This window comes from Mesoplodon mirus, assembly GCF_964341445.2.
Source record: "Mesoplodon mirus genome assembly, chromosome: 10".
NCBI classification, from domain to species: Eukaryota; Metazoa; Chordata; class Mammalia; order Artiodactyla; family Ziphiidae; genus Mesoplodon; species Mesoplodon mirus.
This window is the reverse complement of record NC_138986.1, coordinates 12,200,092-12,212,344: the sequence shown is the minus strand read 5'-3', so window position 1 is coordinate 12,212,344 and position 12,253 is coordinate 12,200,092. Positions and strand designations below refer to the sequence as shown.

The 12,253-nt window shown below is 45.6% G+C and overlaps 1 protein-coding gene across 1 annotated transcript in view; it reads left to right on the top strand.

Annotated features, from left to right (window-relative positions):
- LOC309811072 (uncharacterized protein) overlaps nt 1-12,253 on the top strand; it is a 49,524-nt gene that overhangs the window by 13,748 nt on the left and 23,523 nt on the right. The window contains exon 2 of the mRNA XM_082633586.1: nt 9,720-9,805. Within this exon, the coding sequence (XP_082489712.1) occupies nt 9,726-9,805 (80 nt within the window). The 5' untranslated portion in view covers nt 9,720-9,725. The remainder of the gene's footprint in view (nt 1-9,719; nt 9,806-12,253) is intronic.

Sequence of the window (12,253 nt, the reverse complement as noted above, 5' to 3'; positions counted from 1 at the left end):
TTATCTGGCCCTTGGCCGTGCAGAGGAGAAAACCACGGCTCTGGAATGTGCTTTTCTCAAACTTTAACAACATAGCTTTGGTTTTCCTCATAACTTACCAGAATGGCTTTGACTTACTGAATAGTTTTGGGTAAGCCACTCTGAATTCCAGCTTCTCTTTTGTGAAATGAAGATATACCCCACAAAGCCAATTTACTGAGGCTTCAGGACCCAAAAGCTGGCCCATCACAGACCCTGCACCCAGGGCTGCTGTGACCTCCAGAGGAGAAAAGATGGAGTTAGTATAATAAGGAGTAGAAATAACACCCGGTTTTTTGGAGCCTCTTGGGATCACATCAGACCATTTCAAGGAGGGGGCAAGCCTGTATTCCGTGCCTTTGCTGGTGAGATGGGAGGACCAGGAATTGAACCTGTTGCAGGAAGGGCCCGAGAGCGGGCTCCTGTCTAACACTCAGAAATGAACTGTCCGAGAAGACACAAGTACTGACCAAGCAAAAGACTTTATTGGGAAGGGGCGCCCGTGTGGAGGGCAGCAGGGTAGGGAACCCAGGAGAACTGCTCTGCCCTGTGGCTCGCAGTCTCAGGTTGCATGCTGATGGTGTTAGTTTCCAGGTTGTCTCTGGCCAATCATCTTGCTTGGCCCGTATTTGGTCTGACTCAGGGTCCTTCCTGGTGGCACATGAAATTCTCAGCCAAGATGGAGTCCAGCGTGAAGGATTCTGGGCTGTTGTCAGGGCAGTATTATGGGCTGGTGTCTCCTCCCTCTTTTGGACCCCTCCCGATTTCTCCCGGTTGGTGTTTGGCTGCAACACCATGTTCCTTATTGGGACCTCCTGTTGTGAGACAGCTCATGCAAGTGGTTATCATGGTGCCTGGCCAAGGAGGGTGGTTTCGGTCCGTGGTTCCCTAACGAACCTATTAAAGGAGCAGGTTGAGGTCTGGATCAGGCATGGAAGGTTCTTCTCCCCCAGGATCCATGGAGAAAGAGGCAGAGTGAAGGGAATCCCCAGGTCATGGGGAGGATGAGCTGCAAGACCCCAGTTGTTGGGGAGGAAACCATGCTCCCCACCACTGCCTTTGGCCAGGTGAGCAGCAGCGATTTCCACCTGCCCCCCGGCCCCTTGGCTGATCTGGATGGCGGCCATGGCAGTGGGAAATGTCTGTGTCATGTTCAGCCCCCTGTCTTTGTATTTATGAATATTTGTATACAGACGCTAATCTGCAGACATACACACTCTAGTCTAGTTTTCTATTGTTTGGGCTTCAGTTCAGTAACTTTTCTTGGAAAAGTCACCAACTTTAGCCTAGAGAGAGTTGTGGGCTAATTAATTGATCAACTAATTAAAGTTCCTCCATAAGAACTATCTATGGAGTGAAATGTCTCACTCTGGGGGAAAAGGCAGGGCTATCAATGAACTAAATGTGGCCTCCAGACTGTGAATTTCTTGAGGGCAACTTTCACATCTTACTCTCTTTTGTGGGAAGACAAAATGAATGACTCTAAAATTAATTAATTTCACTTGGTGGAAATGGATTTTTTAATGGACTCTTTAATAATGTATTCAGATATATAAAAATGACATCTACCAGTCATATAAGTTAGTTTTTCCACATTTAGGAAGGAACGAAAGGAGGGAGAGAGGGAGAGAGGGAGGGAGGGAGGGAAGAAGGAAGGTCATTTGTACTTAATTTCAAATATGGGTTCCTCATTTCTTCTTTCATATTTACTTCAGTAGCCTTAATATATTGGTTCCAGGCAAACTTTACCACTTCTAGAAGCCACTTCCATGGAGCCCAGATTCTTGGTTACCAAAATCAAAAGAAGCAAAAGATACTGGAGTTGGCTGCTGTACACAGCAAAGATCCACTGCAGCCCAAAGAATCAACCTTGTTCAGAGTGATGCAGTCCTTTCCCCGTTGCTACCCCACTCCGCCCCCTGTTGAGACTGCAGCCCTTTGTGGCCTAGGATGAGCTCAGACACAAAGAACCCATCCTCCCCCACACTAGGAAGCAGACAGGAGTGAGGCAGGGGCTTGGACAGCACGCAAGGGGTGACTGATTTAGGTGGGGTTTGCCTCAGGCCCTTCCCTCTGAGGGCCAGTTTTCTCTGGCTGACCTTTGCCGCTCTGCATTTAGTTCCTAATCCACTTGTGTGCCAAGTGGTAGGTGAGGAGCTAGAAAAGCCACAAGTCCTTAAAACATAGGGGCTGCCCTCAAAGTAGTAGAAAGCACAGACATTTAAACAACGATGGCAGCACGATGTAGGAATTTGCTAGAGTAGAGGTATAAACCAAGAAGAGGCAGCCCTAAAAAAGAAGCTAACAGTTATGCCTGGGAGTTTCAGGGAAGGCCTTACAGAGGTGGGGATACTGGGCAGAGTCTTGAAGGAGGAATAGGGATTCACTGGGCAGAGGCTCAGGGAGGGCATTCCAAACCCTGGAGATGAAGTAAAGCTATGCAGGTAGGAAAGAACCTGGCACAGTTCTAAATAGCAAAAAATTCAACATGGTTTGAAAATGGGTGAGTGGGAATTCACTGAATATGAGACGGTGCACCGGATTGGGGCCAAATTGCAGTTATGATGGTCGATTATAATTACTTATTTATACGCCTGTATCTCCTGCCCAGGTGTCTGTACCCTGAGGTCAGGGAATGGGTTTTACTGACTTTCTTCAGTCTTACTGAATCCCACTGTGTTTTTAAGAGGGCCCAGTGAATTTTCATTGAATGGATGCCTGAATGGATGTTGGGTGGTATTGGAAGTTATTTTAGCCCAGACTGATGAGCTGATTGGACTATAAACTGGTCCTACATCACAGCAATTTGTCTGGACTTTACCTCTTGGGGAATATAGAGCCATTAAACAAGAATGATCTAAAGCTATCTGTGTTTGAGGACGTAACTCTGGCTATCATGTGACAGATTCATTGAGAGAGACTGGAAGTTGGAAGGCCAGTTAGAAGACAACTGTAATGATCTGGAGGAAATATTAGAAGGCCCGAGAGTGTGGAGACTTGAGAAATATTTATAAGGCAGCGTTAACACCTAGCCCAATTTTTGGTGACCAGTGGAATGGGAGGGGGAAATCAAAGATCACTTTTGCCTCCAGTGAAACTAAGTCTGACTTTCAACTAGATTTATATTCAGAGATGAAAAGGAAAGGAGTTCTTAACACTTGGGCACTAAGCATAATTAACTTATTGATGTTGGTTTAGAACAATGAAACTAAGAGTTGACTAACCAATAAGATTTATGTGGACATAGGATAGAAGGAACTGATTTACATAGAATATGTAATATACATATTCATTTTGTAATATAAATAATATGCAGATACACAAGGAAAGAGTGTGTTCTGACATCAGAATTATAATCAGGGCTGCCACACGTGGCCTCACAGGTTGTGCACTGCACAAATCTAAGAAGCAGCACTAGTAATAACAGGTCACCCTGTAAAGCTACTGTATGTCCCCCTTGGCCTTCAGCTCAGTGCATTCACAGACTCCTGCTTTTAGCCACAAAGGAAGGTGTTTAGGATGGGAACTTGATAGACTAGCAAAGTTAAGTCATCTGACGGGAGCCCTCCTATAGCCAGGTCATTAGTGTTAGATGTATGTTGGGTAGGGGGTGTCTTTTCATGTTAAGAATGAGAGAAGTTTTTCTCCCTTTAAAGGACTTAGATTATGCTCTTATCCTGCCTTCTGACAGCAATGGGAGAATCCAGCGTTTTGTTAGTGGTGATTTTTTTTTTTTTTTTTTTTGCGGTACGCGGGCCTCTCCCTGTTGTGGCCTCTCCCGTTGCGGAGCACAGGCTCCGGACGCGCAGGCTCAGCAGCCATGGCTCACAGGCCCAGCCGCTCCGCGGCATGTGGGATCTTCCCGGACCGGGGCACGAACCCGTGTCCCCCGCATCGGCAGGCGGACTCTCAACCACTGCAGCCACCAGGGAAGCCCTAGTGGTGATGTTTTAAGGCCTCCTAGTGTGTAATGTGTCCCTCGCCGTGGTGCTGGGCGTTTTTGCATCTTGTTCAGAGTGAGTAATGCAGAAAGCCACGTAGATTCAGCCTTTAGAAGGAATGGCCTCACGGAAGCAGACGAAGAGAATATAGTTCCATATGTTCTTTCACAACAGTCACATGTTGCTTTAAAATTGGTGTGGATTTTGCTCACATGCTTCAGGGGAAATAGCTTCCAAAGGCAACAGACCACAGCGTAGCTTAGGCTTGCTCTCCGCTGTGGCATGGTCTGCCATGGCTGGGGTAAACCGTCACAGAGCTTCTCAGCAGCCAGAGACTCAGTTCGGGGGATGCAGGAGGCTCTGCAGAACATGTCAGAGAAGAGCATCTTCTTACATGTCAGACTGCCAAGGGCTCACGGAAGGGAAAGCAGCCCAGACGACTGCATTGTAGACAATCTCCAGATACTCAGGCACTGGGGACCCAGTTGCCGAACTGTGGCCTGGCCTGGGGCCTGGGCTCACCGCAGGTAGTGTACAAGGATCTGTGCTTCCTCACACTTATTCATCTCGTGGAAACATGTCAGGCTGGCTCCTCCAGGGCCCTGCATTTATTTTAAAGAATGTTAGAAAGGAAATAGATCGCTTACAATCTTCCTCCCTCTTTGGGCGTGTTTATTGTGATTGGAAATCATTCTCGGCCACGTGGTTGTAGCTTTCACCCCACTCTTTGTGCTCCTAGGTTAAACAGCCCTCTGTGCAAATAAACAGAAAAGGGAGAAGTGTTTTATTCAGCTACAGAAAAAGGAGCGAAGTGAGAGCCTGGAGAACTGGGAGGGTTCAGCATGGCTTGTGTCCTCTGCTTGTGCTTTTCCCCCGCCTGCAGAGCCAGGCCAAGAGGCACAGAACAGGCCTTCGCCAGCGCTGGCTGGGAGCCCGGACCCAGGTGTTGGGCAGTGAACGGGACTGCCGGCCCTGGATTGGTGTTTGCTAGAATTTACCTGGGGATTATCTTGACTATTCCTGGTGGGGGAGGAGATCTGGAGCTGCTCTGAACTTGATTAAAACCTGAAAGCAAGAAATAAAGCTGAAGAACTTGTGCCTTTTGGATACCATCTACTTAAAAATTTCGTTCCAAAGCTCATAAAACCTCCAGCTGTTGGTACAATCGATTAGACTTACTTGCCATCGAAATCATTTTGAACACATTCTTAGAAGGAGCCCGATACTACCTAAGACCACTCAGTGACTGACACAGGTACACTGCACCAGAGCCCCTCAAAACGTGGCATTTGTATAACAAATGAAGGGAACGTAGGCTTAAATTGTCATTCTTTTTGTCCTACCAGACCTGGAAATAACAGTTGATTATTATATTCTTAGTTCCCTATTTCAAGCAAATGATTTCATTATGTAAATCCCTCTTTAGTTTAAAAGAGAAAAAAGGGAATTCTCTGGCGCTCCAGTGGTTAGGACTTGATGCTTTCACTCCAGGGGCCTGGGTTCAACCCCTGGGCCGGGAACTAAGATCCCATAAGCCGTGCCCCACCCCTAACAAAAAAGACTTTCTCCCCACAGATGGGGCTGGTACCATCAGAGTCCTCTTCCCGCCCCCCACCCCCCGATAAAAACCTCCACAGATACAGAAAACCACACAAATTGAGTGTATGGCTTAATGAATTAGCAAAGCCAGGAAACAGAACTGTACTACTGCATTCCCCCAGCCCCTTCTGTGGTGACCACTTTCCTGTGTTTAACTTTTAATAGTTTTGTCACTCAATTGTGCTTCATCTCTAGATTCAAAAGTTTAATTTGCCTGTTTAAAAATATTTAATATACCTTTTAATACTTTTAAAAACTGTAGATACTTCCTCTAACTCCTTATAATTTATCTACTGAATGACCTTTAAGTAGGACTTAAATTATTTAAGTTAAATTCTACCAGCCACACACTCGCTCACAAGTTACCTTGTGTTAGCTATAATTTTGAGACTTTTTTTTTTGCAAACATAGTGATAACACCTAATTTTAATTGAAACATGGTAAAACCTAAAGATAGAAATAATTTAAAAGGCTAAGAAGCCAAAAGCTTCTTTTGAATCTAGACTAGCAATGGAAAGGTTGAAGTTGTCTGGCTGATGTTCAAGGAGAGATTTTCATTCTCTGACACCATTTTGTGACGTTTGTGCTTATATATAATCACTACATTACATATGATCATCTCTCTTCTGGACAAAGAACAGAAATCAGCTACGGCTCTGTAAGAAAAAGCAAACCCAAAACCAAAATCACGAGCAAGCTTAGACGTTAAAGTGCACGGGCTCTGGTGTGACAGGGTCTGCCTTTTTATTCTGGTTCTGCCATCACGTGATGCTGGGAAAGGCATCAGCTTCTCCGTCTGTACGGTGAAGATCATATTTATTAATCAAAGTCCATCCAGGGCCTTCCCTGGTGGTCCAGTGGTAAAGAATCCACCTTCCAGTGCAGGGGACGCGGGTTTGATCCCTGGTTGGAGAACTAAGATCCCACATGCCACGGGGCAACTAAGCCTGCGTGCCACAACTAGAGAGACCGCATGCCACAAACTACAGAGCACGCGTGCCCTGGAGCCCGCACGCCACAACTAGAGAGAGAGAAAAATAAACAAAAATGCACGCCACAACTAGAGAGAAGCCCACACGCCACAACTAAGACCTGACGCAGCCAAAAAAATAAAGAAAAAGAAAACTTAAAAAGTCCATCCATACTTCTGTTATGAAGAATGATTACTTATTAAACTCTCTGTCTTGTTATTAATCTTGATTCTTGAAAATGTTAAACCTGAGTCCTTGGTGTAAAAATAAAAAGGTGTGAAAAACATCATACTCAGGATCCATCAAATATAATTTCATTTACTTGTGGGTACTAATACTTTACATTTTTTACCTGATAATAGCTTATTAGCATTGATAATAATAATGATAATAAAAACTAAAATGGCGAATACTTGCAGAGTAACATTTAGTTCATGAAATGCTTTCATATGAACTATCTCTGTTTTAATAGAATAAAAAATCCTACCCTAATTATTTCTCCTGCTTTCAGCATGTGCTAGTACTCTCTACTCAGCCGGTAGTGAAGAGGAACTTATTAAAGACACAGGTGTTGGGTGAAGAAACATAAAACATAAACATCTATTCATTACTTTTCTATACATTTCTGGGGCTGTTTAGTTTGTATAGTACCCAGTGCTTGTCACCATCACATAAGTCTGTACCACAAAAAAATATGGGTTAAATAACGGATAAGATAATTAATCTTGACATTATCTCATGTCATTGCTTGTTAAAAAATAAATATGCAATAACCAAGTCACCAAAATGACACAGTGAATTTAGCTGCCGCCCTGAGCTAGGTCTTACTACATAGTCTCTTAAACCCACATCAGAGAGGCTTACAACATGAGGAACTCAGGTTACTCTACAGGAAGATCTTTTTTCTCTCACCTTGAGTCCATACTCAGACACCTGAGAAAGCATCTCCGCGTGGCCATCCAGTGGACTGCCACAAATCCTCAACCTGTAAGCATGGTATCTAGAATATGGCTGAAGGAAGTTGTGTTAAAAGAAAAGAAAACTGAGTAACTTTTTTATCCTGCTAAGGAAGGTCGCAGTAACCTGTCATCCCAAAGGAGGCGCTGTTCTTGAGATTAAGATCATTTAAAGGAACCCACTTCTGGCTCGCTGGCTTCCACCTTCCACACTCTCCTACACTCTCTTCACAGTGGGATGCTGGGAATTGAGAGACCTTCCAGCAGCTTCCACAGTTCTAGCAATTCGGGCTAGATTGGGGTTCCATCTCCTTGAGGTTTAATGCCCTCTTCTTGAGTCTGGCTCCATTGGTGTCATTGTGCCTTTTGTGGCTTCATGGGTGCCACCTTTCCCAGACTGTGGGAGAAGGGCCTCTACTCTCGTTTCCTCTCTAGTCCTGGAAACTTCACCCCAGCCCTTCTCAAGCTCTTCCTAGCTTTGAGCATTAGATGTGGGCATCCCATCCTTAAGAGACCTGTCTTTGGTGAGGAACCAAAATTGTCCCCAGCTTACTCTGGAGCTAAGTGCAAATTAATCTGCAGGCAGACGCTCCCTCCTGTGTGTGCTTCCCATGTTGCATGACCTTCTAACAGAGCGCTTGTCACTTTGCTCTGTAACTTGACAGCTTTCACAATTTTTTCCACCATCACCTACAAAAGGAAATATATTTTCCATTGCAAATCAACACACACAGATGTATATATATGATTGATACAGAGATGTAGACATATATCCATGTGAGTTGCCTTACCTTTACTCCATGCTCTCTGATATTTTCCGTTCTGTGCTATTCTGTTCTACTTTGTTCATTTATTTATTTTGAGTGCTGTTCAAGACCCACGAAACTGGTTTCATGATCTTCTATCTAGTTGGCTACAAGCTGCTGTTGGAACAACATAGTTCTGACTAACTTGCTTGACTCCCCGCTGCCCCATCCCTGCTAGACTGTGATCTCACTGTGGGCAGGAGGCGGAGCTTATCCATTTCTCCTTTGTAGACTGACCACCCACCTTGGTGCCTGGCAGGTAGCAGATGCTCAGGTAAATACTAGTTGAACCAAAGAACCCAGCCTCATTTGTAAAATTTGTGAAATGGAGAGGTGCCCAGGCATACCTGTGGGACAGTTGTGAGAACAGAATGAGATCATGTATTTAAAGCAGAGAACACAGGGCCTAGTGCCAACAGATGTTCAATTAACACATGTTTCTTTCTGGTTTTCTCCAACTGGCTCACCCTTTAATTGATGATCTGAACTGCACTGCACTTTCTTTAAGTAATGAGAGGTTTGAAGTCCATCAGCCTGAGGCCTCCAGCCACTCAGCACTCCGAGATTTTCCAAGTGCCATGGAGCCAGGGACAGATAGCCCTTCAGGGAGAGCAATTTCTTCTAGGGTTTAGCCCAGGCCAGCCTCTGGCTGAAAATAGGGGAAGGTCATGGGGAGAGTTGGTTTTGTCATACCCTAGTGGGACTCATTTCTCCATGAAAAGTAGAGACGAACTCATTATTAGAATTTCTTTGCAAAAAATGAAAATGATTTCCGCATTTTAAAAGACTACAAAATAAGTTTAAAATCAGCGTGACGTTTAAAGTGTTTTGTGACTCAGAAGTCTTCATAAGAGGTGTTGTTTCAGAACGCCGACACCTAAATGAAGTCTGATGTAGCAGAAAGAGCACTGGTCGAAGAACTTGTGGTTCGATCAGTAACTGGCCACTAGACTGTGGGTAGGGCAGCTTCTCTGGATCTTATTTCTTCATCTATGAAGGAGAATCCTACCCGTTCCCAAGACTTTGTGATCACAAATATGAACTTTAAACCCCTTCATTTTACATTTGCTGGATCGTATTAACCAGCAAGGAGATAACATTTCACTGAAAACGTATCTCAGCTGCAGAGTCTGAATCAACTACAGGACCTGCAACCTTTTCTCTTTATAACCCTTTCTTGCTACTGTCGTGCAGCAATACTAAATGACGCTTTAGCTGACCTGATCACCAAAATGGACAGTCAGGTGATCTGTCATCTGCATAAATGAAACTTCAGAAATCAGGCTTTTGCATGCATCGTCACAGTAGTAATTCGTTCTGAACTGTACTTCGTCTTGTCCATGAAATGTCAGCTCTTCGTTTAATGCAGTGTGAATCGATCATTCACATACGAGTAATTTAACGAGCCCACTTGCTGTTTTCTTCCAGGACAGAATGACTCGGAAGATAATGGAGCTTCGAAGTCTAGCAGAATATGAAGTTCTTCCTCTTCATGGATCTCGTTTAAATTTAAGGTCAGTAGTGAATTCCATTTGCTACCAGCTGGTACCTGCCCTCTTCCCCGGCTCCTAATGAGCAGGCTGTCCTGAAGTTAGCAGAGCGATTAGAAATGCCTCGCCTGCATTGGTATGAAAGTCAAGATTTTTTCAGATGTCTAGGAGAAGTAAAATGCTTGGTGTGGAGAGGTTAGCAGTGCACTTCTGTGCCCCCAGCTCCCCCATACAGAAGCTTCTCGTTCGCTCCTTCTCGGCACTGCCCCTCCCCCCCCACAAAGATTCTGATGGAAAAGAAAATCGGATAATAAGTGGTTCAGCTTGAAAGGTCAAGCTCCCCGCCAAAAATGTCAAACAGGACTCCCTTCCCTTTGTTGTTTTCAAAATGAACATAGAGTCAGCTTCCACGGGGCACAGAGGGTGGTGTCACACGGGTTCATGTATAGAGAGACAAAGAAGTTGGTGTCAAAAATGGTCTTCTGCTGGGCTTCCCTGGTGGCGCGGTGGTTGAGAGTCCGCCTGCCAAGGCAGGGGACACGGGTTCGTGCCCCGGTCCGGGAAGATCCCACATGCCGCGGAGCGGCTGGGCCCGTGAGCCATGGCCGCTGAGCCTGCGTGTCTGGAGCCTGTGCTCTGCAACGGGAGAGGCCACAGCAGTGAGAGGCCCATGTACCACAAAAAAAAAAAAAAAAAAAAAAAAAAAAGTCTTCTGCTGACTCATTTGCTCTCTGTTGCTCGTGTTTGGCTGATTATGTTAACCTTCTGGTCAATCTCCCTGCCCTGCTGTAGTTTTTAGTTTTACCACCTTCCACCTAAAATTAGATGCATGTCCAGCCACGTCACTCCCCGGGAAGGCCCTTGTCTCCCCCAGGATTAAATCCAGCCTCCCAGCCTGGCTTCCAAGGGCTTTGTGGCCCTTCCCTACCCCCACCCTCAGCCTCATCTCGCGAGGCCCCTTCCTCACTCCTGGACCCACCGTCTGTTGGGTCCCTCTGTGCCTTTGCCGTCGCTGTTCTCTGTCTGGCACGATCTCTCGCCCCCTCCTCCCCTGCCTGCATTGCAAGACTCAGTCACGTGTCAGCCCCTCCGGGCAGCCGCTCTGGGGCCCCCAGCACTGGGCGGCAGCCTCCTGCATTGTCCCTGCACACACCTTCGTTCCTACACCCACGACATCATGGCCATATAACAGGGTTTTTTTGTTTGTTTGTTTGTTTTTTATAAATGTATTTATTTATTTATTGGCTGCATTGGGTCTTCGTTGCTGCACGTGGGCTTTCTCTAGTTGCAGTGAGCGGGGGCTACTCTTTGTTGCAGTGCGCGGGCCTCTCACTGCAGTGGCTTCTCTCGCTGCGGATGCGGAGCACAGGCTCTAGGCGCGCAGGCTTCAGTAGTTGTGGCACACAGGCCCAGTTGCTCTGTGGCATGTGGGATCTTCCCGGACCAGGGCTCAAACCCGTGTCCCCTGCATTGGCAGGTGGACTCCCAATCACTGCGCCACCAGGGAAATCCCCCATATAACAGTTTTACTTTTCTCTTGAAACATGACAGTGTTTCTTGAGCCATTTGTTAGCGATGGATCCAACCAATTTTGTGAAACCACATCAGATTATTTCAAATAATTTTTCTGAGTAGAAAAAAATATAACTCCTTCCCCCCCAAACAGGATGATCTTTGAGGTTGATTGAGAAGAGTGTGCCTCCTTTTCACCCATGTGGGGAGTAGTATTTTGCCTGAATTCCTATTTTTGAAAGCGCTCTTTTAAAATTTCTTGTTATTGGTAAATATCCCATTGAACTGTTATATGAACATTAAAGTTAAATACGTGGCTAATGTGAAAATGTTCTTAGAGAGTTAGCTCTTTTTGTCAAATACATGAAAGAGGCCTGGGTTCAGATGAGCTGGGATGCCTGGTCAGTTCTACACTCTTTCTGGGAAGAACTTGAATTTCAAGAGCTCCCCTCAGCCGCTCCCCCCACAAATAAATGTGGGGTGAAAACCTCAGTGAACTGAGGATCCCATGTGGAGAGAATTCCATTTTTGTGGAATTTCACAGCCTGTGCTCACGGAATGGCATTCCTGAGACTGTGGCGTTTGGATAAGAAGAAAAATTCACTGTGACCTTGAAACTTCCGTTTTGGATAATTCCTCCTCTATGACTTCCTCATTGTATTCATGGCTGCCCGTGGATCCAAGATCAACCATTTTTTCATGCCTGCTGAGAGGCCACAGCTTCAACATTTACTGTTTTGTTGCCACATTATTAGGAGCTGCCTCCTGGTTTGCACTGTAAAATTCTAGAGTGTAAACACTTGGGCATCTATTTTCATGTGTGGCAGACTCACCCCTTTTGTTACCTCTCTGAACGAGATTTCAGGAGTGTGCACCTCAGGGGTAGATCCCTACCTTTGCAATGGGTACATACCCTACTCCACCCCACCTGTACTTTTCCCCCTACCTGAACCTCTGAGC